The sequence below is a fragment of the Cercospora beticola genome, chromosome 8, assembly GCF_033473495.1.
Source record: "Cercospora beticola chromosome 8, complete sequence".
Classification (NCBI taxonomy): Eukaryota; Fungi; Ascomycota; class Dothideomycetes; order Mycosphaerellales; family Mycosphaerellaceae; genus Cercospora; species Cercospora beticola.
Window position 1 is genome coordinate 2,184,911 of NC_088942.1, and position 26,124 is coordinate 2,211,034.

Below are 26,124 nucleotides of genomic sequence, written 5' to 3' on the forward strand. Positions count from 1 at the left end.
TTGCTTCAGAGCACATCGCCAAAGCGGACAGCATAGGCAGTGAAGCCGATACATTTCCCCCACACACGACAAAGCATCTGACATGCTAGGCCATGCCGCACAAAATGGCAAAACAACTGCCGACCCCTCAACAACCAACCTCGTGCCCCATCATCGTTCGAAAACACCGAGGCAAAAGCCCCCAGTCCGGGACTCACGAATATCAAACCCCAACTTAACTAGTGACGAAGTTTCCTTGTGATCCTCGAGCTCTGCTTCTCCTATCCTCACCAACTTCAACAGTCGAACATGGTGCTCAGCCACCTGCAGTTGCAATAAAGTTTCTAGCAGGGCCTCAGGCCGGACTTTTGCCTGCAGTACAGTACGGACGTAGATCGACCACGTCAGACGATCACAACGACACCCAGTTGCCGATCCAGATATCGTTCAGAGACCTGGCGCATTCCGCTGCCCATCAGACCTCGGTGCCCGAGCCGTGCCTTATTTCGTTTGCAGCCGTTTTGTGTTCGTCACAATCCTTGCCTCGGAAAGCTCACTACAGCGCGTGGACCCCTCGGCCTTATCGCGACTGTGGTGCATCTACTACAGCTTGCCGCTATGGCCAAAAGTGGCGCATTGGCGGTGAGATTGAGCACGTCATCGCATTCAATGCCTTTCATACTTTCGCATGAAAGTAATCAGGTCCAAATGCACCAGTAGAAAGCTTTTGGTAGGAACTACAGCGACCCATGAGACAACATCGGATAGAGTTCGTGAGTGATGCATATCGCTTAGCAGAGGTTCGCCGATAGTCGGCAGCAGGAGCCGAGCATGTCCTGTCGAGGTGTGGGATCCCCAAACGTCGCGTGCAGCGAGGCTGTGAGCATGGCAGCATTCCGCACTTCCCAGAGACGAACATAAGTACTGAGACCAGAAGCAAGATACCTCTAGGTGGGGCCACATGGGTAGCGAGCGGCCTGCACAATGGTCCACCACACCATCCCCAAGGTGGATCGAGCGTTGCTCGACGGCTATAATATTCCGCGTCTTAGGCCGCAGCGATTCGTGGTGCTGATAGCACTCAATTTCGCGAATTCACAAATACATGGAGAGCGAAGTTTCTTGGCAACAGCCAGAGTCAGAATCACATACGCTTTAGTCAAGTCGCTTGTAGCCTGTCGTGCTTGGGCATTAGGCTCGGTCGGTAGGTTTACCAGTACAGGAAACCACACTAGGGTCAGGGCCGTACACATATACAATTCTCGGGGAAAGCTTTGCCTGCAAACAAAATGGGGCATTGCCATCGCCAACGCTACCTAGGATGGGCGGTCTATCAAGCGTGATTTTCTTTACATCTTGTGCGTGATGCAGGCATACTTGAAAGCAACACTTCGGATGTAACTCCTACGGTGAAATTATGCTTGAGATACATATTCCACACAGTGAGGAGTTGTACTGAGTGCGAGACAACAAGTCTGAATGGGATAGATGACGGATCCACCCACGAACTGTGTCCGTAGGCAGAGCATTGCAGAATTGTTGCAACAAAAGCACGTGAAGTGAGCAGTGTCAACCTGAGGCGGAAGGCGGAGTCGGAGAGCGGAAAGGGCCGGCCGACGGTTCGGCGATCGGCTTCGCGTCACACCTTCCAGCCGGAGCCTCATCGCCAACTTGAGTAAGCTCGACCACCTCAATCACCACCTCATCACACGCCATCTCTGCTGCCTTCGAACGCATCAACATCAACCACCTCCTTCATATTCCAGAGAATACCGATCAAATTCAGTTGCACCCATCAAACCACCACACTAAATCCCGCAACCATGGCGGAGAACGACGTCAAACAGATCCTCTCCACCCTCACATCCATCAAATCCGCCTCCGACCTCCAAAAAGCGCCCCAACTCCTCTCCCGCGCAAAACTCAGCCTCCTCAAACTCAACGCCCTCGTCCCCTCCTCAGAAATGAACCCCAAACACCTCCCTCTCAGCCTCGCAGTCCTCGAAGCCGGCGCCTTGATCTCCATCCGTCTACGCGACACGGACTCTTTCACGCGCTATTTCCAGCAATTGCAACCATTCTACGCAATCCCGGAGTCGATTAAAGAGAGACATGGTGTCAAGGGTGGTCAAGAGGGGAAGGTCACGGGGTTGTATTTGTTGTTGTTGTTGAGTGTGGGGGATTATGCGGGTTTTCATACGGTGCTTGAGGGACTGGGGGTTAGTGGGAGTGGGATTGAGAGGAATGAGTTTGTGCAGTATCCGGTGCGGTTGGAGCAGGCGCTTATGGAGGGGAGTTATGATAAGGTGTGGGGTGAGACGAAGGGGGAGAGGGTGCCGAGTGAGGAGTTTGCGGTGTTTAGTGAGGTGAGTTTTGATGAGGTGTTGGAGGTTAAGTGGTTTTGGTATGCTAATGATGACTTGTAGGTTCTGATCGATACGATTCGATCCGAGATAGCCTCTTGCTCCGAGCGCGCTTACCCTTCGCTACCGATCTCGAATGCAAAGAACCTGTTGTTCTTGAATTCGGAGGGTGCTGTCATTCAGTTCGCACAGTCAAGAGGATGGGTTGCAAAGGATGGACGAATCTACTTTCCTGCGCAAGAGGCAGACGCACTGGCCGCAGAGAAGGATGTCATGAGCAATAGCGATCTGGTGATCGAGAACACACTGGGCTACGCCAGGAAGCTTGAAACCATTGTGTAGAAAGTGGAGAAGACGTGTATGATGGCGTATGGAAGAGCGCATTTGGTCAGCGCTTAACTATCGCGCGAAGCTTCGATGTCACGAAGACTTTGGCAGGAGCAACGAATACCACGAAACGCTGTAACATTACAACCCTAGCCCGCCCCTTTGTTCCATTCCTGTGGGTTGCATTTTCTCGGCCACTAGCTGGTTCTCCAGCATGCGCAGTCATAAGTCGAAGCACTGAAAGTGGTCATCCAAAAGGTGGCCCTTTCCCTGCGCCAGGAACGAGTTTTGTTAAGGTCGGTTGCAGTGCTCAGCTACACGTCCCACAGCACTGGCAGCACGCCACCGCAGAGGAACGGCTCTTCGGACAGCTTCCGCCAAATGTGGACTGATCTGCTCAGGAAGTTTACTGCTGCCAAGTCATGCTGTGGTAGTCGGCGGCACGGTCGTCGTGCACTGGAAGAACATTGAGCTTTGTAAGTTCTTCCTTCCACAAGTATGGCTTGGCCGCAGCAGCGATTGTCTCTGCAGTGACATGCTCCTCCCGTGGCCGCTTCCAGGTGAAGACATCGTGTAGATAAACGCGGCTTGGCACGTAACCGTAAACGCCACGGTCACAGTGGAACAGTTCGTACAGCCAAGCGATGTCCAGCATTTTGATACCTTCCTTATTCCTCAAGGTGCGACCATAGCCTTTGGGTTGATAGCAGTCAATGCCCAGTCCCATAGGCTCCACACTGTCGAGAGTGAAGCGATGCTCTACGGCAACACTGCTGTCGCGCGCATAAAGAAAGAGTACTGGAGGTTGACAAACGAGCATTTTTCGCCACGAAGCGTCGGGATGGTTCAGGCTGGCCTTGAAGCGTTCTGTGAGTGGAGGCATGATGTCGCCCACTTTCTGTTCCATACCCAAGATCGGGAACAGGCGGGCCATGAGGGGATTCATGGTCAGGCAGTAGGCTTCGGTAGTCTCATCGTCGACGGCGTAGCGGAATAAAACCTCATCCAGACGAGTTGCATCAATCACCTGCCAGGTGTCCGTCTTGTACAGAAGGCGCTCTGTTCCGTCAGTACCCACTATTCACGAGGAGCAACGAGAACTCACTAGTTCCATGATCAGTCACGACCGGACCTGTCGGGGCCAGAAAGAGCGCACGCTTCAACTTGACGGAGCCCTGGATGGTGCTGTGCCACGTACGGTCGACGCGCTGTGACAGCAGGAGGTCGCGGCACGGAATGCTCAGCAAGATCATCTCGAGCAGCTCCGGGGTCTGCAGGACTTGCGCGGCCGCCATGGCGATAGCCTTGACCGTCAGGGTTGTGTGTGATGGTGTCGAATTGGAAGTGTGGCGGCTGCGAGATCAGGCATCAGGCAGAGGAGACAAAACGAATTGAGAAGGTACGACGACAAGTCTCGGCTCCAACGTTAGAGACTTGACTTCACTTGCTAAACAACATCCTCTCAGTCTCACCGACGGAACAAAAAGCAGCACTGATCGCTCTCAAGATGTTACACGAACCGACCTGGCTAAACATTCGCCATAATCCCCCTCAATGCCCTCGCAGACTCCTCCCCATCATCCAAATCCCCAACAAACCCAACCTTCCCATCCCAAAACCGCCCCACAGCAACCGCTGCCTGACTCAAATCTGCCCCTTCAACCCAAGAACAAGGCCTATACATCGCCTCCTCATCCCTCACATTCTTCAAACAGCGCGCTCGTTGATGATACCGATACGCAACAACCTCCCACCAAATTCCATTCATCTCCTCATTCACATCAAATTCCCCTTCAATCACATCTACAGCTTTCCAAGGAATCGAGAACCCCGAAAAGAGTGTGTTGATTTGTTCAGGAGAAGCCAAAGAAGCGAGTTGTCCAGCAAACATGATTTCACCGCCCATGCTGACCCATAAGGCTGCTTTTTTGAGCAAGAAAGGGTATCTTGGGAGGGCGAGAGAATGATCTGTGCAGAGGACGAGAGGGTGGTCGGATATTGTGAGCAGCTTGAGGGCTTCGGATTCTGTGGTTATGATGAGGAGGTCGTTGGGTTGGAGGGATGAGAGGAGGTTTTTGCAGTTTGTTGAGAAGGATTGGGGGGAGGTCTCGAGTTGGAGGATGGGGAGTTTGTTGGAGAAGGGGTCGTTCATTCTTCCAGCATGCGGTGATGATGCGGCATGTCTGTAACGAACGATAGTTGGTTGTTATGCATTGGAGCAATGGGCAGAAGGATGAGTCATGTTAAGATGTGGCGAGTATATCTTAGCTCGATCCTTTTGCCTCCATTGCACTTATTGTAGAAATTATTGTATACATCCACGGCCAATCACATCCGATCATAACATCGTGCTGCAAGCTTTCTTCCTTCATCCGTAAGATTGCTTTGCTCTCTACCCAATTCCAAAAGTCTCTTCTTCCAAACCACCCAATGCTCCACCAAACTCGCACCAACAGATTCCTGCTTTTCTCTCGTCTTTCCAGCTACCCTTCTCGAATACCACCTTATCTCACTCGACTTCCCAACTTCCCCCTTCAATTCAGCCCCAGCAACATCAAGCCAAACCTCAACCTCACTCAACAATACATCCATTCCATTTCTATTCTGTGCCACTAAATTCACAACATCAAATCCCCAGCTCAAAGGCAAATCTCCAACACCTCGCAGACATAGTTGTGCTTCTACTTTTCCTATACGGCGAAAATGCTGCCTTAATTCTTCTCTTCTCGAATCGGTGAGATTCTCCTTTTCCCATACACATGGACCATCCAAATGCATCTGATATAGATCATGCCACATGTTTGCGAAGCTTGGTAGGCCTTTCCACTCGAAACGTTCTGTGAAGGGGAGATGTTGAATTGCTAAGAGCAGCTCGATGGTTTTTTGATATCCTTCGTCGCTGAGTTCGACTAGAGCATCGCAGAGGAGAGCCCATAAGCGGTAGAGGTTTTTTTTAGGATTTGGTTCGCTTGATACTGGTTCTGTGATCTTTCTTGCGGCTTCTTGCGCACTGCAGTTGTCGTTGAGATAGTTGCGTAAGGCATTTGCTTCGTCTGGGTGACAGCCGTCGCCTGCGAGTAAGGCGGCTTTTGTGGGCGCTACTTTTGAGGCGTACCAGGTTTCTTGCATTTTCCGATAATCTTGCTTTTTGTTGTCCGAAATGTTGTCATTGCTCGATGACTTTAGTGACAGCTGCGGTCGTGTCGAGAAAGTCAAGCGTTCGTACCTTCACTTTGCAAGGCGCCAAGACAGACCGGACCCTCTCTGCACTGCCTCCTCAGCAGGATTCAGCTTTGACTCACACACGTAAAGTACCAGCAAAACGCTCTGCAGAACTCTCATGTTAGTGAATGTTTTGAGATCACTTCCTTTGGCAATACAGCGAATCCAAAGCCATCTGTATTGCTACTTTACAAGCCACGCCAATCGTATAATCCATCGCTAATGCTTACCACTCCATACACAATTTCCATGCAACCTGGTATCATCAAGAAACGCACTCAGTGCAAATTCAAGTTATCCTCATTCAACGTCCCATACAGTCCTTCCACTTCCTGTCCCACAACCTCAATATCCTTCGCCAGCTGTCCCGTAACCAGCACATAAGCATATAACATCTCATAATCCTGTTCTGTAGTCAACTCCCTCCCTTCTCCGGTCCTTCTATACTCCGAAATCTTCGCAAGTAAGCGGTCTCTCGCGTCGTCAATCTTTGGTAGAACATCATTGAGCGGATATTCGAGTTTGATGGAGCTGGCGAGGACGGTGAAGAGATGGGAAATTCGTGCTGATAATGCGAAGCGTTCGGGACGAGTGTATTTGAGGACGGCGGCTTCTCCGGGTGTGGCTTGGAGGTTCTTCGATATGACGACGTTCATGGCGTGGAAGGCGTCGAGCATTCGTCCGGCGCGATCGAGCATGTTGCCGATTTGTTTGTCGGGGAACGGACCTTGGAATTCGAATTCGGCTGAAGCGGCTTTTCGTAGACTTCGTAGATTGCCGAGGAAGGAGACGAGTTCTGCTTCTTCGCGGATGTCCATGTATGCGCTTGCTGGTTCGCCGAGCAGGAGTAGAGCCAGTGGATCACGTTTCCAGATTAAACCCATTCGCAGCCAGAGGAGACATAGTCCTTCTCGGAGCTTGTGACGCGCGGAGATTGGTGCGATCCAGCGGCAGACGATGATAGCCCAGATTGTACCGACTGTTACGGAGACAGTTCTGTGAAGAACAATCTCCCAGATTGCAGGATCGACGCCACCCTCGTCATCGTCATTGTCGTTGTCGTTGATGCTCAAGCTGTAGGAGTACAGCGCACTCAGGTTGTAAGTCAAAATGATAAATCGTCCCATCGGCCCATTATCCTGTCCCACGATCACGTAAAACCCGTAGAGTGACATCAACCAGCCGCAGAATCCGAGAATATAAGGATTGGCAACTCCATCATGGTTTGCTATGAGCCATGCAAGGGTAGCGCAGACGGCGCCAATGATCGTTCCCCAGATCCGATTGAAACCCGTCGTGTTCGTTGCACCGACTGTCATGGAGCATACGACCATGTACGAGACCAGACCCCACTCACCTCGCCAATGCAGGAAGAAAGGCCTGGTCTCGCGCAGGAAGGCCGGTAGAGCATACAAAGCTGCGCCCAGGCCAACTTTGATTGCAAATCGAACATCATCTCGCCGGATCCAGCGGAATGCCCTGTACACTCCATAGTACCAAGGCTTATCCAACAAGAAGCTGTGTGTCGTGGGTATGAGACGATCTGCCTTGCGGATATCCTCCGGTATCTTGTACCCACTGTCAGGCTCTTCGTTGTGCTCCGGATAAGTGCTTGCTCGTGGACTGACGGTGCCGTCCGGCTTCCTTTCCTTTTGCCAGAATTTAAGCCAGTTCCAGCTCCGTCGTGGCGACTCCATCTCGATTTTAAGCTCATCTAAAACGTTCAGGTAATTGAGCACATCTTCGGCAAAGTCGAGCAACGCAAAAGAGAAGTGCCCGCAGCAGGCAGAAACTTCCTCAATATCTGCCAACACCTCCTCAGGCTGTCGGTCAAAGAGAGTGTTTTGCCTTCTGTCGGTTCTCACACTGACAGGCGAGTGGTTGCCGGGCGTTTGAGGTCGCGTTCCGAACGCACCCTTGCTGTCGTGCTGGGCATTTACTGCTGCACTAATTGCCCGATTCTGGTACAGTGCAGAGAGAGCATGCTTACGCTCCTCTCGATATAGCTCCACCGCGTCCCGCAGACTGTCGTGAAATTGCTCGCTCACGGCCACTTCCAACTCTCGCACGGTCCATGGGTTCCAGCCCGGCGTCCTCACTTCTTTGAATGGTAACTCGTCCAGTACCTGCTTCACAGTGTATACTAGAGACTTAGTCGGAGGGCCTAGCTGGCTTATGAACGCCACAAACATGTCGCCAGGGCTCTTTGCGAGCTGCCCACCAGGCGTGTAAGGCTCGTGCTCACGTGTCGAGTAATCCGTATATGTTGAGTACGGTGTTGCCGTTCCGCTTGGAGTGACAAAGTAGCCATTCTTGAAGTTGGACATGTCACTTGTCGTTCGTTCGTGTCCCCCCACTGGCAAGCCATTTCCATTTGGCAGTGACTGCTCGGCTGATCCGCCCTCGGAAACCTCATTGATCACAGCAAGGTTGCGATAGTTCTGCGCCGGGGCATCGATCGGTGGGCTCGTCATGGTCGGACTCGCAATCCAAGACTCGTTGTCCACCGGGCTTAGCGACCTTCCATAGATCACATTCTGCTCTTGTTCGTGGAGAAATGCAAATTGTGCCAATGCTGCACTTCTCAAGCCTCCCAGATCCTGCGACAGCCCAGCAAGACACGAGACGACTTTAGCTTGCGCCCTGTACAGCCTCTCATCACCCAGAACATAGTGCTCCTTCTTCGCCTCGTTCAAATTCTTCTTCATAACATTCAAGCTCGACGCATGTTCTTTCGCCAAAGTCTTGAAGTAGTCATCCTCCAAATCCTGCTCGCGGCCATGTAGGAACGCACGCGTGATGGATATGAGCATCTCGCCGAGCAGATCAGTGTTCTTCTCCATCTGCTCCGAAAGCTTCTTCCTCGCCAATGTCGGAAAGATCACGAAATTGACCACGCTTGCGATGATGATTCCCAAGATGACCATGCCCAGGACCTGTGTGATCCTTTCGTAAGAGAAAGATCCTGCCTGGATCGAGCCCTCCCTCAGCAAGATGGTAATGCTTCCAAGCGAAGCCAGAGATATCGCAACATTGACGAGTGGGTTTCCCAATCGCTGCTTGACATATGCCATCAAGCCGAACCCTCCGGCAACAAATACAACCAAGACGATCGCATGGCCGACTACAATCAAATCCTGGTGAGCGAAGAATATGCTCACGCCCATGCTTGAGAAGCTGAGGAATGCGGCATATAGGAAGCCCATCAAAGCTAGAACTGTAGCTTCATGCATGCTGCCCACTGTTCTCGCAGCGTGGAAGTAGACCGTCACGGTGGCGACCAAGTGCTTCGAGTCCTGTTTATCACCAAAGAACTTGGCGATACTGGGGATCAAGGTGGCCATAGAGCCCAATAGATAGCCGATGGAGCATTTGAAGATTCCTTGGCCAGTCGGACTGACTGCGAAATTCCGGAATCGTTGCGCGCGGTCCTGGATGACATCTTGGATCTGCTGCCATCGCGTCGGCTCCTCGTACTCGCCTTCATCGTACGGCAATCGGATGCTATCGCCGTTCAGAAAGGATCGTGATTGTTCGGGGCTGTTGCCCTGGGACATGCGAGCGGAAGCATCGCGAAGCGTAAACTGGCGCTTAGAGCGCTCGCCCGTTTTGGGAAGGATGAATGAGGCTCGGCGGAGCTGGATAGGCAAGTCAGTAGTCGTTTCCGCGCCGCCCTCATCGCCGTAGCGGCCCATCGTCGCGGTAAGAATATCAGGTCATTTTGCTCCACTTCTTTGTAACAGAAATGAGAATCTTGCGCTGGGCGTGGCTGTGGAGCCAACAGCAGGCCCATGGGGTTGTGTCGACCAGGGTCTGTGGTTGCTCACCTTGCGGCCGAAACGGGATTGCCGTCGCGTCTCTCTAGTCGAGTCTTGTTGATGAGGCATCGCATCGCTGCCTGCGATAAGAGCTTATGGCATCGAGGTCTGGTTGCTATCGTCTGCCGGACTGCAGCAGCAGAACGTCGTATGGTAGGACATGACGCGAACAGCGGTAAGCAGGCTGGCTGTCGCATGAGCGTCGGCAGATTCAAGATCCAAAGGATTCGCCCAGCCAAGGAGGAGGGAGGCTTGGCGCGTCGATCCATCAACACAGCACAGTTCAACAGTAGCTGGGATTGTGATGGTGACAAGCAGGACAAGCGTCTGGTAGCATATATAGGCTTTATCTAGCACTACGTTGTGGAGTGAGTTGGAAGCTACGCGAAATGTGGTTGATTTTGAACCTCTGAAGCCAAATCATGAAGCTCTATCTGCATCTTGACGCCTAGTCTATGCTACCCAACGAGCCCGTCCACTGTGCCTGGGATATTCACGTCGACTCTCGACTATTTGTCGCATTTCTAAGGCGACACGCGAATCGGCATCGCCCTGAGCAACGTGGCAGCCGGCACTTCCCCCTGAGCACGAGACGAGCTCTGGCAAGTGGTGCAGTGCAGTTTTGCTATGCTTGACTAAAGCCGCCCGCTGAAGTTGTCACCTTACTCTTACATGAAGCACTCAACGCCCCGCTATGCTTTGACCTCTCGTGCATATTTCTGCGCGCTCGTAAAACTTTTGTGTCCCAAATCCCTAGGCCTCTCAAACCACAGTTCTGTATGAAGCATACCGCCCGGCGGTTTCTGACTTCCTGATGATCTTGACCACCTGGCCGCGCCGTAGAGCGAGATATTTTGCCATGGGATCCTCAGACCTGATTCGCGGGAGCTGTGTATCTTTCAAACGATATCGCACCAGCAGACCCTGCTTCTCTTCCGGTGATAGCAGAAGATGCTTCGGCACCAACTCATGTTTCGAAATGTTGACAAGCAGATCCTCCTCCTTGAAAATCTCCAAGATGGTCGGCAGGACGCTAGGAATGATCTTATTCGCAGCAGATGTGGGAGCGACAGCGGTAACGTAGACTCCCGTGTAGTAGTTTTTCTCTGATAGGGTTTGAACGAATCCCTTAAGCTGCTTGATGCCGACCGAGGGCTCGTTGAAGAACTCGACGTGAATCGTTCCGATTTCGGGTTCTCGTTCGGGCTGGCCGGGTCGTGGGAGCGGCGTGTAGCGTTTGATCATGGCGTCTGAGGGTCGGGCAGTGAAGGCCATTTTGGCGCGACTGGGCGAGCCATCTTGTTCGGTGTACTCGTTTCGGAATTCGTCGAGGGAGATGTTGCACTCTTCGTCGGTCAACTCGTAGCCCTGCGCGTGTCAGTCTGGCCCTGGCGCGTGTGCAGCGGCGCTGGTCATACTCGGTCCTGGCACATTTGCTTCGTAGTTCGGAGGACGCGCCATAGGCGAGAGCTGTCGCGCAGTCAGCGTGGATGATCAAAGGACGCATGTTGATACATACACCTCGCGTGAGTGATCTTGGTCCGCCATTGTGAGCAGTGGCTGTGCGGCGCGGTGGATGATGGTGTCGCAAGGCTCGAGATGTTCTCGAAGAAAGAAGCGGCGCCGCGTCGGGCCTTCGGCAGGTGAGCCGAGCATGATCTGCATGATCCCTGCGTGCAGCATGGCGCGCTTGCTGGAGCTGGCGCGCGGAGGCTTGTGATCTCACAGGCGGCAGCTGCAACTGCAATGACGACCACTCTTGCATACCTTCCGAATATCTGCAGCAACACATTGCATACGGCAGGCACCACCGTTTGCCGAAAGAGCTTTCCGAGCACCAACAGTCGCGTGCCGTGGGGAAGGCATGACGGTGGACAGCTCGGCTCGCAGGACAGTACGCACAGCTTTGTTGGGCGTGAAACGGTTCCCAAGCTCTGAGAGCAGGTTGACTATGTTGCATGAGTAACGCGCAGTATGGATCATGCCCACTTGCGCCTCTTGTCCGATAAGTTCTGTAAGTCGTCGTCCACCGCTCCCGTCTTCCGCAGGCCGTGCATCCTTCTAACGTCCTTCTGCTAGATGACAAGCGTAAAGCAGGCGCTCTAGAGTAAGTCGCCTGTCCGCTGTGCTCCACCCCCGCTACCACCTCCTCCTCCATCTCGCCGCTGTTCCTCGCCCGAGAGATCATGGCCGTCGCCTTTCTCAAGTCGACGACAGTTGCTTCGCCGCCACCCAAGAGCCCTGGCTGCCCCTACACCGATGACTACGAGGTGGAGATACGGGCGACCTCAGACAAACAGGCGTTGACACAGCATGCTCGCAGGCTCGAGACGGTGATACGCAATGCTCTCGCAGAACAGAACCACGACAGGATAGGCAAGATTGTATGGCAGCTATGTCATGACTACGCGTATGCGGTCCATCAACCCCACGCTCGCAATGGCGGCCTCATTGGGTTGGCTGCCGCAGCCATAGCGTTAGGGCCGGTGAGTTGTGGCAACGGAACGCTGCTCCAGGCTGCCGCTGACATTGCACAGGAAGTAGCACGTTACCTGAAACAGATAGTGCCTCCAGTGTTGGTACGTGATCCTATCCTTGCACCGCGCTATGGTGGTCCATCACGATGCATTGAAGCCAGTTGCATGAGGAAAATTAACAACGCATATCTAGGCATGCTTCTCCGACCAAGATGCTCGGGTCAGATATTATGCTTGCGAGAGCATGTACAACATCGCCAAGGTGGCCAAAGGTGAAATATTGATATACTTCAACGATGTCTTCGATGCCCTCAGCAAACTGGCCGCCGACACCGAGCTTTCTGTCAAAAATGGAGCCGAGCTTCTCGATCGACTGATCAAAGACATTGTATCCGAGTCTGCCGCCACATACACTTCAGTGCTTGTATCAGAAAGCAAAGAATCTACCGAAAACACTCCAGACCAGAGTGTTGAGATACCACAGGCATTCAGCTTACCAAAATTCATACCACTTCTTCAAGAGCGAATCAATGTGCAGAATCCTTGGGCAAGAACATTTCTTGTACAGTGGATATTGCTGTTGGACTCAATACCAGATCTTGAATTGGTCTCATATCTACCCAGCTTCCTGGAAGGGCTACTGACGTTTCTGAGCGATGGATCCCTCGATGTGCACAACGCGACCAGGGAGGTCCTCAGGAGATTCTTGAAGGAGATCAAGAAAATTGCCGAGGTGAAACAAGAGGTGGCTGAGAGCAAAAAGAGTAGAGAAGAGCACGGGCGAAAAGCAAGCGACTCAAGTTTCGTTGCTGATGATCATGCCAGCGACGCAGCGGAGGCGGAAGTGGAACCCGACCTGGATCAAAGTCGTGAGAGCAGAGAGAATGGCGAGATGCAAGCGATCGAAGCCGATACGAGCCCCGCCACTGGCGACCACCAGACACCGGATGATGCCTCTTCGTTTACCGCTGCAGACAATGACAACATCGAAGGCATGAATGCTGAAGACGAATGGATACCAGGCCAAGACGTCCAGATCGACTACCCAAAGATCACGGCAATCCTGGTGGACTTCCTGGCGAGGTCGCGCGAGGAGGAAGTCCAACTCACATGCCTGAACTGGATTGGCGCGTTCCTCGAGATCTGCCCTGAAGACATTCTCCCATTCACACCGAGCTTATTACAGCAGCTACTGCCATCTCTTTCACACGACAAGGATCATGTGAACACGGAAGCGAAAAAGGTCAACAGTGAACTCATGAGATACATCATGTCTCTGCCGGACGACCCAACGCGAACACATGGTGGAGTTGTGGAGCAACCCACGCAGGCGGCAGTCGTAGTCGCAAATAACGCCTCAGGTTTGCGAGCACTTCGAGATGCAGGGGATGGAAAGCGAGAGTCACTGGGTAGCCGGACAGCTCGCAGGACGCCAGATGTCCCAGAATCACGAACACCTGAAGTCTCTACTCCCGAACCACCTGCAGACGAGTCCGAGAATATCAGCAATGCTCATCCAGATCTTGACTATGAGGCAGCAGTGAGCGCGCTGACTCTACAGTTCCTGCACGAGCACGAGGCCACCAGGGTCGCTGCATTAGCTTGGCTGATCATGCTTCATCGAAAGTCACCTCGGAAAATTTTGGCAATCCAGGATGCGACGTTTCCGGCACTGCTCAAGACGCTTAGTGATCCTGCAGAAGCTGTCGTCACCCGGGATCTGCTATTGCTGTCGGAGATTAGCAAGAGCAGCGATCAGAGTTACTTCACCTCATTCATGGTCAATCTACTGAAGCTTTTCGAGACAGACCGACGTCTTCTAGAATCGAGGGGCAACCTCATCATTCGACAATTGTGCCTCTCTCTGTCTGCAGAGCGCATCTTCCGAACCATGGCAGATTGCCTGGAGAAGGACGAGGATGATGTCGAATTTGCTTCTATCATGGTGCAAAATCTCAATAATAACCTCATCACTGCGCCAGAGCTGGCAGAGTTGCGCAGACGCCTGCGAAACCTTGACAGTAAAGAAGGTCAAAGCTTCTTCACGGTGTTGTTCAAGGCGTGGTGTCACAATGCAGTCGCCACTTTTTCACTTTGCTTACTGGCTCAAGCTTACGAACAGGCTTACAATCTGTTACTGGTCTTCTCAGAACTGGAAATGACTGTCAACATGCTCATCCAGATCGACAAGCTGGTGCAACTGCTGGAGTCACCCGTCTTTACCTACCTTCGAATGCAGCTCTTGGAGCCTGATCGTTACCCCCACCTGTACAAATGCCTGTATGGCTTGCTGATGCTGCTACCACAAAGTAGTGCATTTGCTGCACTCAAGAACAGGTTGAACAGTGTCTCAGCAATAGGATATCTGCACATCCGCGACCGTGTGGGACCAGCTGCCTCAGGAACGTCAAGTTCACTCAGCGGCAACTTCGGCGAGCGAAATCGTCTGAAGAGCCGCGAGGACAGTGGTGGGATCAAATGGAACGACCTGCTGGAGAAGTTCAAAGCCACGCAAGAAAAAGTGAGACGTTCTCAGCAGCGCCAGCTCATCAATCAGCATGGCCTTGATGACGCAGCTCCGGTAAAGGCACCACCGAAGGTGATACAGAAGCCAGAAAATCTCCAACAATCAGTCGCTCGCCAACCCAACCCACCTCCTGTCAGCCATCAACGGAACAAGTCAAGCCTTGGAAACCTGGGCCGCTTCGCCTCTCGCAACGCCACGAAGAACAAGAAATAGGATCTCACATCAGAAGACGACGAATACACACCCCTCATCCGGCGCATCTCGACGAATTTGACTCCCAGGTCGCTATCTGGTGGCATTCTGATGAGTCCCACTGTGGAAGCTCGACCGCAGCAGACTGGCAAAGGGAAGCTTGAGATCGAAGTCAAGATCGATAGCGAGGAAGAGGAGGCTTTGAGGAAAGACAGCACTTTTGATCCCACGCCTGCGATGGGCTTTGATGGAGGTGGAGACGTGGATTGAGCCTGATTGAGGCCTTCTTGAGCACATATCTAGGACTGGGATGGCTCATGGTTGATGCTCGGAAACACAGGTCTGCATGAACCGGGACATAAAATCAGAGCAATTGAGCGGCCCTCTTGATAGAACTGGGAACGAAGAAATTCACGACTGAATACCGACGCGCTTCGCGGTGTGCTTAAGTTTTCTAAGAACAGCCACATCAGGCACGAGAGAGTTGGGAGGCGTGAAAGCCTTTGGACATCACGACATCGATTTGAGTCACCTGTGGCCGTTGAATTTTCTCAGATTCCTGGAAATAAGAGCTAAAAATACTTGCAGTATCTGCAGAATCCCGCTGACCGCGGAGAGTGAACAAAGTGGACATCTGTAAGTTCGGCGAGAACGGAAGCGCTGTCAACTACATGAATGTTCACAACTTTGACATATAATCTAGATATACTACTACTACATGTTTCTTCTACTTCAAGACTCAGGTCATTCCACGAGATAACTCTTCAGGCCGAGATCAAATTTCATCAACCTTCATACCTCGACGGAGCCTTCCTCTTCCTCGTCGGATACCGTGGCTCCGAATCCGCAGCAGGTTGCGAAGATGTCGGGGTCTTCTTTACTTTCTTCTTCCTCTGCTGCTTCGTAGGAGGAGGTGTCTTCTTCACTCGTCCTTCAGTCGTCCGTTCTGCCGCGGGCGCAGCCGCGGGAGAAGGACTTTTACTTTTGCTTTTGCTTCTGCTTCTACTCCTATCCCTCCACCTTCTACCACAAGTCGGACAAGCTCTACTCGCTGGCGTCCTCGTACGACTTCTCGGTCTTGGAGGTAAATGACTTGCTGTAGGGGTATTTGGTAATCTACGAGGTTCTTCGAGACGATTTTCGTAGCGGAGGTTGTCTACGCGTTGGATTCGGCGGTCGCGGTGGCGGGGTGTGGGTCTCCGACGATTTGAGGTTGGAGGTGAAGAGCGGACGAGGGTGTCGAAGGTTTGGGCGAAGGGTGGGGAGGTTGGGCCTTGGATGTCTGAGGCTCGGGGGGTGGAGGGTATGGGAGGGGAGAATGGGGGAGGGGTGGAGTGGAGTCTGTTGGGTGGGGTGCTGAAGGCTGTGTAGTAGCTTGAGAGTGGAGAGCTTGCGTTGCGGGTTGGGAGGTGTTCCATTGGGGATGGGGTTGGGGCGTAGTTGGGTGATGTTGGGAGGAGGCGAGGAGTGGAGGGGAGTCTTGGTGGAGAAGAGGACCATTGGCGCGCAGGCGGGCTGGAGTTGTAGGGAGAGTTGCGGGCGGTGTAGTAGGTTGTTGCTGTTGCTTGCGAGGCTCGGGAAGAACTGAGTGGCTGGTCGGGGTTTATGGCATTCCAGAGAGAAGTGAGCGGGCTGGAGCGAAGTGGTGCTGGGGGAGATGACGGAGGAGCTCGGGGCGACCCAACAACGATTTCTTCTTCCCCAGAATCGTTCTCATCTCCCTCGAGTCTTGGAGAGTATCGACTTCCCTCCTCTGTACTTCCCGTCGAGATGTCATCAGAAACGATGTCGGCCTCTTCGGTTGAGCTGGGTTCACTCTCAGAGGAGCTCATCTCAGGGTCATCGGTATCTTCGTCTTCTGGCTCTGAGCTATCATGCCCGAATCCACCATAACCAGATCCATCATGGTCAGATCCACCATGATCTGATCCATCATGATCGGACCCATTGTGATCAGACCCACCATCTACAAATTCATCTTGATCAGAGTCAGGAGCATCGAACAATCCATTCATGACTTCCTCAAATGTTGGATGAGGAGAACGGGCTGGAGGATCGTCGTCTTCATCATCACTATCTCTGTCAAGACAGTGAAAAAGCCTCGGCGCCCACTCCCGAAGTATTTCTTCAGCATTTTGTTCTAAGATAAACTCGTGGAAATTCTCGAGCCCCTTCCTGACATCTGATAACGCTCTGACAGACTGGCGCCGCGAGATCGAATTATCTCTAAAGGCTAAATGCCATTGTTCGATCGTCCAGTAAAAGTCGAAATCTCTTGCCATGGCATCTTCGACGATTTTGGTCATACGGTCCCTTAATTCGTCAGTTGGCAGTTCTTCAAGTGTTGGCCGAAGTTCAATCAGGAGCGCGAGATCTCGCCATTGATGGATCTCGAGTTTGACGAGTCTACTGTCCGTGTACAAGTGCATCGTACCGTAGACGCTGTCTATCGCTCTGCCAATATCGTCACCAGAAGAGGATATCCGTGTGCGTACCATTGCCGTGACGAATTTCCATGATGCTTGTGGTGGCCACCCACGTTTTGCGAGCCAGCGGAAGTCTTTGCACATGTTGCGGATGATAAAATTGTTGTCGTTTCGTGGCGTAAATGGTGAAGGTGGAAGACCTGGACTGGAACTTGGGAAGCGTATGAAGCTTTCTGCTGGCGAAACTTGAGTGGGAGAGGTTTCGAATGCTGGTGCGTTCGGCAAATTGTTCGAAAGAGCACTGAATGCACCACGCTCTGGACTACGAAGCTGACCGCTTGGAGAAGCGACTTGTTCATAAGGATAGTATCCATCGTCGTTGTTGCGCACGTCAAACCAAGGCACGGCCCAATTAATTCGATGGTATGGGTCGCATGGGTCGAAAATCGATTCCAGGTATTCCTTGGTCGCTTCCACATCACCACCGTGTACTGCAAGCTCATCTGTGAATTCAAGAAGCAGGTCTTGGTAGTCAAATCCAAGTCGCAAATAGTCCACAAAAAGTGGAATAAGTTGTTCGTGTAGTCCTTGACTGAGCAGGCGATCCGTGATGTAGCTGGGATCATGGAGTTTGTAGTGCAGATTTGCTACGTCTTCCACTGACAGACAAGACTCTCTTTTCACGACTGCTCTCCACTCATCTTCGATCAGATGCGCAGTACCTTCGAAGGATGCTGGCGCCCTGCTGGCAAATGCGTCACGGTAAATTTTGGATGCTGATAACCAGGCTGACAAGACATCTCGTCCATTATCTTCCACCCATCTGAGCTCATCCGCAAAGGCCGAGGCGATTATATCGTTGTGCGCGTGCATTTGGTCGACTTGCACGGCGAAAGTGATGTCTTCATTGCGATGGTAGGCTGTCCGATCGTCGATAACACGATCATAATTGCCGTCGTGGGACCAATCGTCTCGAATACTGATGGTGTCTGATGACTGATCATTAAGCTGCTCGTCATAGTCCGGTAGATTTTGATCCAGGACCTCTTGGGCCTCGACTGGTGCACTGTCTTCTGCCGGTTTACTGGCGTTGTTACCCATCGTGACGGAAGTGCTGGGAAACCAAGCTGAGCAATAGCATGTTTGCTTAGAGCCATCATCTTGAATGTGTACTGTGACAAAGAGATTGTGATCGAGCTGCCGCATCCGGCGATGGCAGTATCGAGCATAGTCTGTGAGCCCCTTGAGAACAAAGAATAGCCAGGTCTCGAAAGCTTCATAGGAATGCAGTTTGACAATGAGAAATGCCCTGAGTACCTGTCGTGATTAATTCCACGAATGGTGCTTGCGAGCCAACTTGATCTAGTACTAAGCAACATGTGAAAAGAACGTTAGCAAGGAGTCAGAATGGCAAATTTGTGCATAGTCTGATGAACTCCTAGTGAAAGTCAGATCGGCCTGTGCCGTCCCTGGGTCAACTCATGAGCTTTCCAAGTCCGGCAGCCATCGTCTCCAACTTTTCCAAGTTCAACTAAGAAGAAAGGTGGGCTTGACCAGGAACTATGCCGTCAAAAGACTGCCGTGGGTCATGTCAGAATTTGGGTCAGGCTCGCTTGGTATTCTTGACACTGGCGATGAACTTGACTGCAAAGTCGATGGTGTTTACAGTACTGTGCAGAATCGCATAGAAATTGCACTGATCAACGTCTCATGCCCGCAAACTTGACGAGGTGCAAGGCCGGAAAGCGTGTGTGATGTCCGGAACTTTCTTAGATATGCAGCTTGCTTCTGGACGCTTTGAGGTCGACATCAACATAGAGAATAATTTTGTTATGCCTCGAAGCATTGAGTAAAACAATGGCAAGGGCGAAGGAATGTGTCAGCATGTCGTCGGATCTTGGCACTCCGCTTTCGGATGCAAAATTTCCCCACGGCAAACTTTGCACCAATTATTTCGACGCACATCCGGTTTCAACCTGGCCCTTTTTGTCAAGCATTATAATTACAATCGAATAATGCTCGTCATCCAATGAGGTGCTCTCAGTGTGCACTCAATTGGTCAAGCTCGATGGCGCAGTGAGTATCAATCTTGCACGTATTTACTCATCAATCTCTAACATTACTTAGGCGGAAGCGCGCCGGGCTCATAACCCGGAGGGCGTCGGATCGAAACCGACTCGAGCTAGTTCTTTTGCTATTTGTACAGGTATTGGAAGTGTTGGTATCGTTATTCTTTTGTTCTTGGGGATCCGGGAGCTCAGGGAGATCTAGGGTGAAATTGGACGAAATGGGCTGCTTTTTTATGCTCGCAAGCGCTGTCTTTTGAAAGAGACAAGCCAGAACTCCAATTGTAGCGTGCTAACTGTGTGCGGGTTATGATTTATTCTCATATCCAGTTTGATCAAATTTCGTGCACGGACCACGTGCACGGCTTGGCACTGAAGTGAATCTCACGACCAGGAAACTTGACGCTGCAGAACATAACAACACATACGGCAGTATAGATCACAACAGTATAAAATCGATATGCAGTGGTGCAGGGGGAAAATCCGATGCTTCCAAGGACGGCGGAGCTCCCGCATTGGACGCAATGAAGAAAGCGGCGATTTCAACAGCATCGTGAACAAGATGGCAAGCAAGCGGCCACTTCTAGCTTACTCGAGCACACTGGACGAGTTGACTAGTTGTCTTTCTTATGCAAAGCGAAACCGACTAACGGCTATGCAGCCAAAATAAGCCCAAGATCTATGAAAGAGGCTACAGTATGACCATGCAATGCAGGACACCTTACGCTGCTGGTTGCTGATTTCTGTTGACATAACCTCTCAAGTCTCTTCGCGTCTTGTATGTGTGCATCAAACAGGGTATGCGACGATGTGTTGGCCATACCTCCTATGGGGAGACGAAGTCGATTGCCTTGACGTCACCGCCAAGAACGCAACAACGACTCTTTCCCATGCTCTAGTGACCTCTCAACCCTGCGGTACGCCGTCCATCAAATGCCATATCGATTTGGCCAGTCTTCCTGCCCAAACTAACTGAGTCACTACGAAAGAAATCATTTGGAAGCTTCAGAGGTGCCGTTTAGCAGGACATGACTCCGATAGACAGGTGAGTGCGTGGGGCAGTCCCTGCTGCCTGGAATAACTACAAGAGAGTATTCACAACTTCTCGCCTTCTGAGATCAAGAAAGCATTCTTTGAAATCATGTCTCAAGATGATGGACCCGCCAGCTTTCAGCAGCCGCCAAAGCCGCCATCGCGTAAAGAAACGCGTGAGAATCCTGCTCCCACTCTTGCTTGGATCGAGGATCGAATCGCAGAGATCTATTCTGTCAGACAGGTTCATCAGCAACATGTCAACATTGCGCAATACACCTTAAGCACCTACATGGATACCTACACTGCGATTCACGAGTTTTGCACATTCACAAAACACGGTCGAACAGAATCTGGCGAACTGAACGGAGAGAGCCTTTACCGACGCCTGGAATCTGCGATCAAAGCCTACTGTCAAGAAGTAGCGGCTGTGCTTTCCGCTTCACAGGGCGGAGAGAGCATCGATCGCCCCGGTGTCCCAGTTGCAGTGCTGTCAGCATACTCGCGTCAAAGGAATACCTTCTCGCAGATATGCAAGAAAGTCGAGCATATGTTTAGCTTTCTTGACCGGCATTGGATTAAGAGAGAAGTTGACGAAAACAAGCACGAGGTATATGAGCTACGACGTCTTCACGACCTGATCTGGGTAAAAGAAGTCCTGGGTGTCACATGGCCCTACCAAGGGACACCAGTGCCGCACACGACCACCCTAGTAGTGGAATCTATGAAGGAACTACAGCAACGCGGCGAAAACGATACGGCTTCCACTGGTAGCGAAGATGGCCTTGTTCAAAGCGTGCTTGATACTTTTCGCAGCCTTGGACTTGAGTTCGTCGATGGTGACTTGACAGTACCAAAGGTCGTCGAGACCGTGGTCGAAACACCTGTCGAGAAGGCCATTAAACGTGCCAAGTCCAAGTTGAAACCAGTATCTGAGGAGGAACCAGCGCGCGACGGAACTCAAAACTAACAACACACATGCTCCACGAAAAGCAAATGTGAGAAATCAAACACAGGTCCGGCAGTCGAAAGTTTCATTGCTCTTTCATTCGAATCATGAATTCTACATACTGGCAACGCCATCTTATTCGCCCTCAGCATATTACGAGTTCATGCTGCAATCTCTTAATAGTTCCTCAGGCTGGCCGCCTTACGCCTTGCATCACTCTCGTACGCTAGCCAGTCGACTTTCTCTTCAACAACTGAGCTGTTCGTCAACCACATCCTCAACATTGCGCCCTCGATCTACTTCTTGCCAATACCGAGACTCTCAAGGACGTTGTAAGCCCCAAAGCTCGGCACGTTGACCTTTGGCACCTGGCTTGGCTCTGTCAGGCGCTTGGCAATCTCGCCATCCACATCGGTCTGCTTCTCGTCGTACGTCTTGCGCTCTGCCACTTCGCGTGCCTCGCGATTCTGTTTCTCGGCGAGAGCAATCGCTTCCCGACCAGTCATCGGGCGAGCTTGAGGAGTATCAGCTTTCTCGACTGCTGTCTCTGGCGCCTTCTCAATGTCTTTCCACGCGGCGATTGGGGTAACATTGGCATTCGAAGTCTCACGCGATGTGGAAGTGCGATCTTCGGCAGCGCCAACCATCTGGTGTGACAAATCGGCGTGAGTCTCGCTCGTGCCAGTGCGTGCTTTCTTGTTGGTGGAAAGTGCTCGCAGCACCCCGTCCTCTTCTTCTCCAGCGCTCGATTTGCGCTTCTTCGATTTCTTCTCAATCTTCGGCAGCTCCGAGAATGGTATCTGTGGTTGAACAACGCTCTTCAAAGCCGCGCGAGGCGCCTTACCACTCTGCTTGTATGCCGAGACGTCGCTGATTGACAGCGTGGAGGCATCGCTACCACTCGAGGCACTCTCGAACTCGCGCTGACGTTTCTTGAGCTTCGCCCACGACTGCTTGCCGTGCCTGTTCCACCAAGACTCGATCCACTGATCAATTTGGAATGGTGAGGTGGTCATGGTCGCTGTGCCAAGGTATGCTGGTAGGTGAACTATGCAGAAATCGCGCTTCTCAGCATCCGAAAACTCTCTGAGCCCAACTTTAGAGTCTTGTCTCATGGCACGGCACATGGCCTCCTTGGAAGGCGCGTTCTCTGGATCGTGAGCCTTGCTCGGAGCTTGACGTCGCAGGGTTTGTGGGCGAGGACGAGAGATTTCCGCTGAGACTCGAGGCTTCTTTGGCTTCTCGTCGAGTTGTTCTGGTGCCGTCTTGGTGGTACGCTTACGCTTGCGGTTGATCAGCGAGGCGTTGGAGACAGTGAGAGGCATGTCATCGCCATCGTCGTCGTCAGACTCCAGGCCCGAGCTTGGCAGAGATAGTGTGTCCTGGACTGGGCCGACTTGCGCGGCAGTGGGCTCGGAGCTCTTCTTCTTCGGCTTGTAGGCGACGCCCTTCTTGGGTGGTTGGTTCTTCGCCATGGCTTTTGTGATGGATCGTGGAGAGGAGCTGAGAAGGGTTCGTGGCTTATAAGTCGCGGAAGACATGACTAGAGGCGACTAGACGTTGGCGACAGGAAGATTCTGGCTGGTTACGAGTCTGGTGAATGAGCTGCGTGCGTGCGTGTCGCAGAACTTGGAAGCTGTCAACTTCTGTTGGTGCCGGTGAGATGCTGTCGAGTACTCTATGGTGAGGTCTCAGGGTAAAGGCGACAGTGAATGTTTCCGAGTGGCACGGCTGTGTGATAGATCTCGAGTCCGCAAAGGGTCAGTCAAGAGAAGAAGACGAATGGTGAAGCGCAAGCCGACCGGTGTCTTGGTCTCTTGAGCGATGACAGTAAGTGACGTTTGGGTCAAAGTGTGGTGATAAGAGTAGTGCAGCAGCAGTGTTGTTTATAGTGGCGGAAGCGCATGAGGCCGCAAGAAACACGCTAGAACGGAAAAGGCTAAAATCAGGTGAATGGCCACAAATTTAGAGTTTCTGCCATGCCACATCTACAATAGGACGGCCTCAGAGCGACAATATGGAATACAATAGGTGTTTCGCAGCCATATTGGACTTTGCGATACGTTGTTTGGATGTTGCAGAGCATAATAGGACAAAGTTGAATGTGCGTATAGTGAGCCTAGTAGAAGATTGTTGAGAGAAGAGTGCTTGTATTGCTTGATTCTATCTACGATGTATCTCTCTCTGCCTTAATAGTCTCTCTCTCTTGTTTGCCCGTTGTTTGATCGTTGTTTGATCAAAGAGTCAGTTCAATGTTCTAGCACTTGCCAGTTAGGGATACCGGCTGTCCGGAACAACCAACAACCTGTCTATCACTTAAGGGAAGGGCACATGCAGGGACGATGTTTAGTCTCTCGAACGTAGTGTATACTACTAATGTAGATGGAAACTATTCTCGCAGTCTTATGGGCACTGAAGAAACGTCGTTGTATCAAAAATCGAATCTGTCACATGTAAAAACGCGTTTCGAGTCATTCTCTTCACTTGCACATGCTCCTTTTCCCACGTGATCGACGCAACACTCATTCACTTACTCGAACGACTAGCAGTTGCGTTACATTCAATACATTTTCTGACGCACTGCAGCATTATTTACACGCACGACCGCCCTGTGCCTTACTGATACAACCGAGGCTGCCCACAAAATGGCTTCAACTGTTCAGAAACTCGCGACTCGAGTCGCCCTTATCTGCCTCCGCGAAATCGAAACAGCAGTCGATGTCGTCCAGGAAACACTGCTTGGATGCAAGGTGGAGCGAAGGGAGCCTGCAAGGCTGTCGGTACCGTTGACCCTTTTCTTGCTGGGCACGGGACTACGAACCAAGGATAAAGGTAAGACTACGAATGGTTTTCGAAAACGATTATTTGCTGACTCGAGATCAAAAGGATGTCGCCAGCGTAGATTGGCAGTGACTGGCTTAGTATTACTGCTCTATGTATTCGGTTGGAATAAAAGGGAGGGCGCGAACCGATTTGTTAGCTATGCACAAGCTGGAGCTGCAGACATGGGATGGGCATCGATGCTGAGGTTCGCTCTGCCTCGCATGCGGAAGTTCTTGATTGAACAGCAAGGTATGTCTTGACTAGGAGATCTCAACATCGAGAACATTGAGCTGACAGTTGGATAGATGCAATCGACCCTCCGCCCTCCCCGAAAGCCACTACGAAAGCTAATGAAGACGAGCGCAAGGAAGTCGAGGAAAGCGACAGCGATGCTTTCGAAGAAGAACTGCTCAACGTGAAGAGCATCCGAATTGTCAAGTCGACTGACTCAATTCCTGAGCTCAACATCGCGCCTGGCGCTTGGCCAGTTAGACCTCGTCTCATTCGCAGAACAACCAGTGTTGCGAGCACGCTCGATCTCTCCAATTTGGCAGCGATGCGCCAGGCGTGGCCTTTGGCTTGTGATCAGCTCACTCCGCTGGACAGGCTTACTTCGGGCATACTGGAATAGTCTTGTTGAGGATCTGGAAACGCACAGTAGCAACATGGTAGCAAGAAGAAAATGGGCACCTCACCGGTGCAGTGGGTTGTGGGGTGGAATCGAAAGTCGTCGTTTACGAGTCGATAGCTTTGACTGCGCAATTCGAAAGCACATGTTGATGTGCCCTCTGATTTGAGCGTCTGCTAGATGAAAAACTCACCATCTCTTCCAACTCACTACTTCCCCACATTCAACGGCTTCTCCCTCCCAGCACTCTTCCACCTCTCCAAATGCAACAAAGGATTATCCAACCCCTCAATAGGAAGGAATCCCTTCAAACCCTTAATCCTCTCAATCCACTTTCTCACATTCTCATAAGGTTTCAAACTGATATCTCCCATCTCCGCCAACGCGATATACACGAAAACACTGATATCCGCGATCGTTGGGCGACCGAGCACCAACCAGTCGTTGGTCTCCAACTGTTTGTCGAGGATCTTGAGAGATTGGTTTCCGCGAAGAGCGCCTTCCTCGAGAAAGACGTCGAGTTTCTCTTGCGACCATTGTTGGTTGTTTCCGAGGCCGTTGTAGGGTCCGTTGTAGGAGAGGATGGCGCGGTTGGTGAAGACGCCGTATTGGACCCAGGAGTTTGCGAAGGCCAGCTATGAGTTAATATTGTCAGAGAATAATTCTTCATGTAGACGATCAAGGAGATCATGTATTTACCCAATTTATGATCTGAGCCTGCTCATAGAGATCATTAGACCAGTAAGATGAAGGTCCTTGACTTTTGCCTCCGTCGCTCCATTTGCCTGCTAGCCATGTGAGGATAGAGCTGGAGTCATTAAATGTCTTATCGCCGTCAACGAGACAAGGCACTTCTCCGCGCGGGTTGATTTTGAGAAATTCTGGCGAGTGTTGCTGATCGGCGAGGAAGTCTATTTCTTCGTGCTTGAGTTGAATACCCAGAAGAGCTTCCAGCAAACGAACTTTGTAGCTGTTGCCGGAGCCTTTGAATGTGTAGAGTGTGCCTGCGGACATTTTGAAGAAGTTGTGAGACGAGCAAGTAAATCTGAAGCTGCAGGGTTGCAGATAGGCATTGTTGCATTAGTATACTCTTGCATGGTCCTGTATGTTGGATTACCGCATCTGCTGAAGGCGTCATCTGTAAGCTGTGAAGCAACATGGAATTTGTGTCGGCATTTACTGGATGTAGCAATGGAAGTGGGGTTGCTGTGTGGTGCTATAAGGATTGAGTTCGACGCTTGAGCTCGTTGCCAGATGGCGCGATGTCAGTTGCGACAACGAAGCTGCAAAGAGCG

At 51.7% G+C, this 26,124-nt stretch overlaps 11 protein-coding genes across 11 annotated transcripts; 5 read left to right on the forward strand and 6 right to left on the reverse strand.

The window, feature by feature from the left end:
• Nucleotides 1-1,802: 1,802 nt before the first annotated feature.
• On the forward strand, nucleotides 1,803-2,684 carry RHO25_012101 (uncharacterized protein; the record flags this gene model as incomplete). Its single annotated transcript, XM_023603507.2, has 2 exons — nucleotides 1,803-2,345; nucleotides 2,406-2,684. 2 exons carry the CDS (start codon nucleotides 1,803-1,805, stop codon nucleotides 2,682-2,684), a joined length of 822 nt encoding a protein of 273 aa, XP_023454249.1.
• A 391-nt stretch (nucleotides 2,685-3,075) lies between these two features.
• On the reverse strand, nucleotides 3,076-3,964 carry RHO25_012102 (uncharacterized protein; the record flags this gene model as incomplete). Its single annotated transcript, XM_023603508.2, has 2 exons — nucleotides 3,076-3,728; nucleotides 3,775-3,964. 2 exons carry the CDS (start codon nucleotides 3,962-3,964, stop codon nucleotides 3,076-3,078), a joined length of 843 nt encoding a protein of 280 aa, XP_023454250.1.
• Nucleotides 3,965-6,169: 2,205 nt separating this feature from the next.
• Nucleotides 6,170-9,586, reverse strand: RHO25_012103 (uncharacterized protein; the record flags this gene model as incomplete). Its single annotated transcript, XM_023603509.2, has 1 exon — nucleotides 6,170-9,586. One exon carries the CDS (start codon nucleotides 9,584-9,586, stop codon nucleotides 6,170-6,172), a length of 3,417 nt encoding a protein of 1,138 aa, XP_023454251.1.
• Nucleotides 9,587-10,471: 885 nt separating this feature from the next.
• On the reverse strand, nucleotides 10,472-11,374 carry RHO25_012104 (uncharacterized protein; the record flags this gene model as incomplete). The annotated part of the gene is made up of 3 exons (XM_023603510.2): nucleotides 10,472-11,077; nucleotides 11,128-11,179; nucleotides 11,229-11,374. The coding sequence occupies 3 exons, from the start codon at nucleotides 11,372-11,374 to the stop codon at nucleotides 10,472-10,474; spliced, it is 804 nt and encodes a 267-aa protein (XP_023454252.2).
• Nucleotides 11,375-11,895: 521 nt separating this feature from the next.
• On the forward strand, nucleotides 11,896-14,926 carry RHO25_012105 (uncharacterized protein; the record flags this gene model as incomplete). Its single annotated transcript, XM_023603511.2, has 3 exons — nucleotides 11,896-12,195; nucleotides 12,247-12,288; nucleotides 12,380-14,926. 3 exons carry the CDS (start codon nucleotides 11,896-11,898, stop codon nucleotides 14,924-14,926), a joined length of 2,889 nt encoding a protein of 962 aa, XP_023454247.1.
• Nucleotides 14,927-15,016: 90 nt separating this feature from the next.
• RHO25_012106 (uncharacterized protein) lies at nucleotides 15,017-15,175 on the forward strand (the record flags this gene model as incomplete). Its single annotated transcript, XM_065603485.1, has 1 exon — nucleotides 15,017-15,175. One exon carries the CDS (start codon nucleotides 15,017-15,019, stop codon nucleotides 15,173-15,175), a length of 159 nt encoding a protein of 52 aa, XP_065459557.1.
• Nucleotides 15,176-15,949: 774 nt separating this feature from the next.
• Nucleotides 15,950-18,432, reverse strand: RHO25_012107 (uncharacterized protein; the record flags this gene model as incomplete). Its single annotated transcript, XM_065603486.1, has 2 exons — nucleotides 15,950-15,982; nucleotides 16,591-18,432. The coding sequence occupies 2 exons, from the start codon at nucleotides 18,430-18,432 to the stop codon at nucleotides 15,950-15,952; spliced, it is 1,875 nt and encodes a 624-aa protein (XP_065459558.1).
• A 2,106-nt stretch (nucleotides 18,433-20,538) lies between these two features.
• On the forward strand, nucleotides 20,539-21,399 carry RHO25_012108 (uncharacterized protein; the record flags this gene model as incomplete). Its single annotated transcript, XM_023603513.2, has 1 exon — nucleotides 20,539-21,399. The coding sequence occupies one exon, from the start codon at nucleotides 20,539-20,541 to the stop codon at nucleotides 21,397-21,399; it is 861 nt and encodes a 286-aa protein (XP_023454830.1).
• A 275-nt stretch (nucleotides 21,400-21,674) lies between these two features.
• On the reverse strand, nucleotides 21,675-22,853 carry RHO25_012109 (uncharacterized protein; the record flags this gene model as incomplete). Its single annotated transcript, XM_023603514.1, has 1 exon — nucleotides 21,675-22,853. The coding sequence occupies one exon, from the start codon at nucleotides 22,851-22,853 to the stop codon at nucleotides 21,675-21,677; it is 1,179 nt and encodes a 392-aa protein (XP_023454829.1).
• A 1,170-nt stretch (nucleotides 22,854-24,023) lies between these two features.
• RHO25_012110 (uncharacterized protein) lies at nucleotides 24,024-24,832 on the forward strand (the record flags this gene model as incomplete). The annotated part of the gene is made up of 3 exons (XM_065603487.1): nucleotides 24,024-24,210; nucleotides 24,265-24,450; nucleotides 24,507-24,832. 3 exons carry the CDS (start codon nucleotides 24,024-24,026, stop codon nucleotides 24,830-24,832), a joined length of 699 nt encoding a protein of 232 aa, XP_065459559.1.
• Nucleotides 24,833-25,038: 206 nt separating this feature from the next.
• On the reverse strand, nucleotides 25,039-25,843 carry RHO25_012111 (uncharacterized protein; the record flags this gene model as incomplete). The annotated part of the gene is made up of 2 exons (XM_023603515.1): nucleotides 25,039-25,464; nucleotides 25,529-25,843. 2 exons carry the CDS (start codon nucleotides 25,841-25,843, stop codon nucleotides 25,039-25,041), a joined length of 741 nt encoding a protein of 246 aa, XP_023454833.1.
• Between the last annotated feature and the right edge of the window lie 281 nt (nucleotides 25,844-26,124).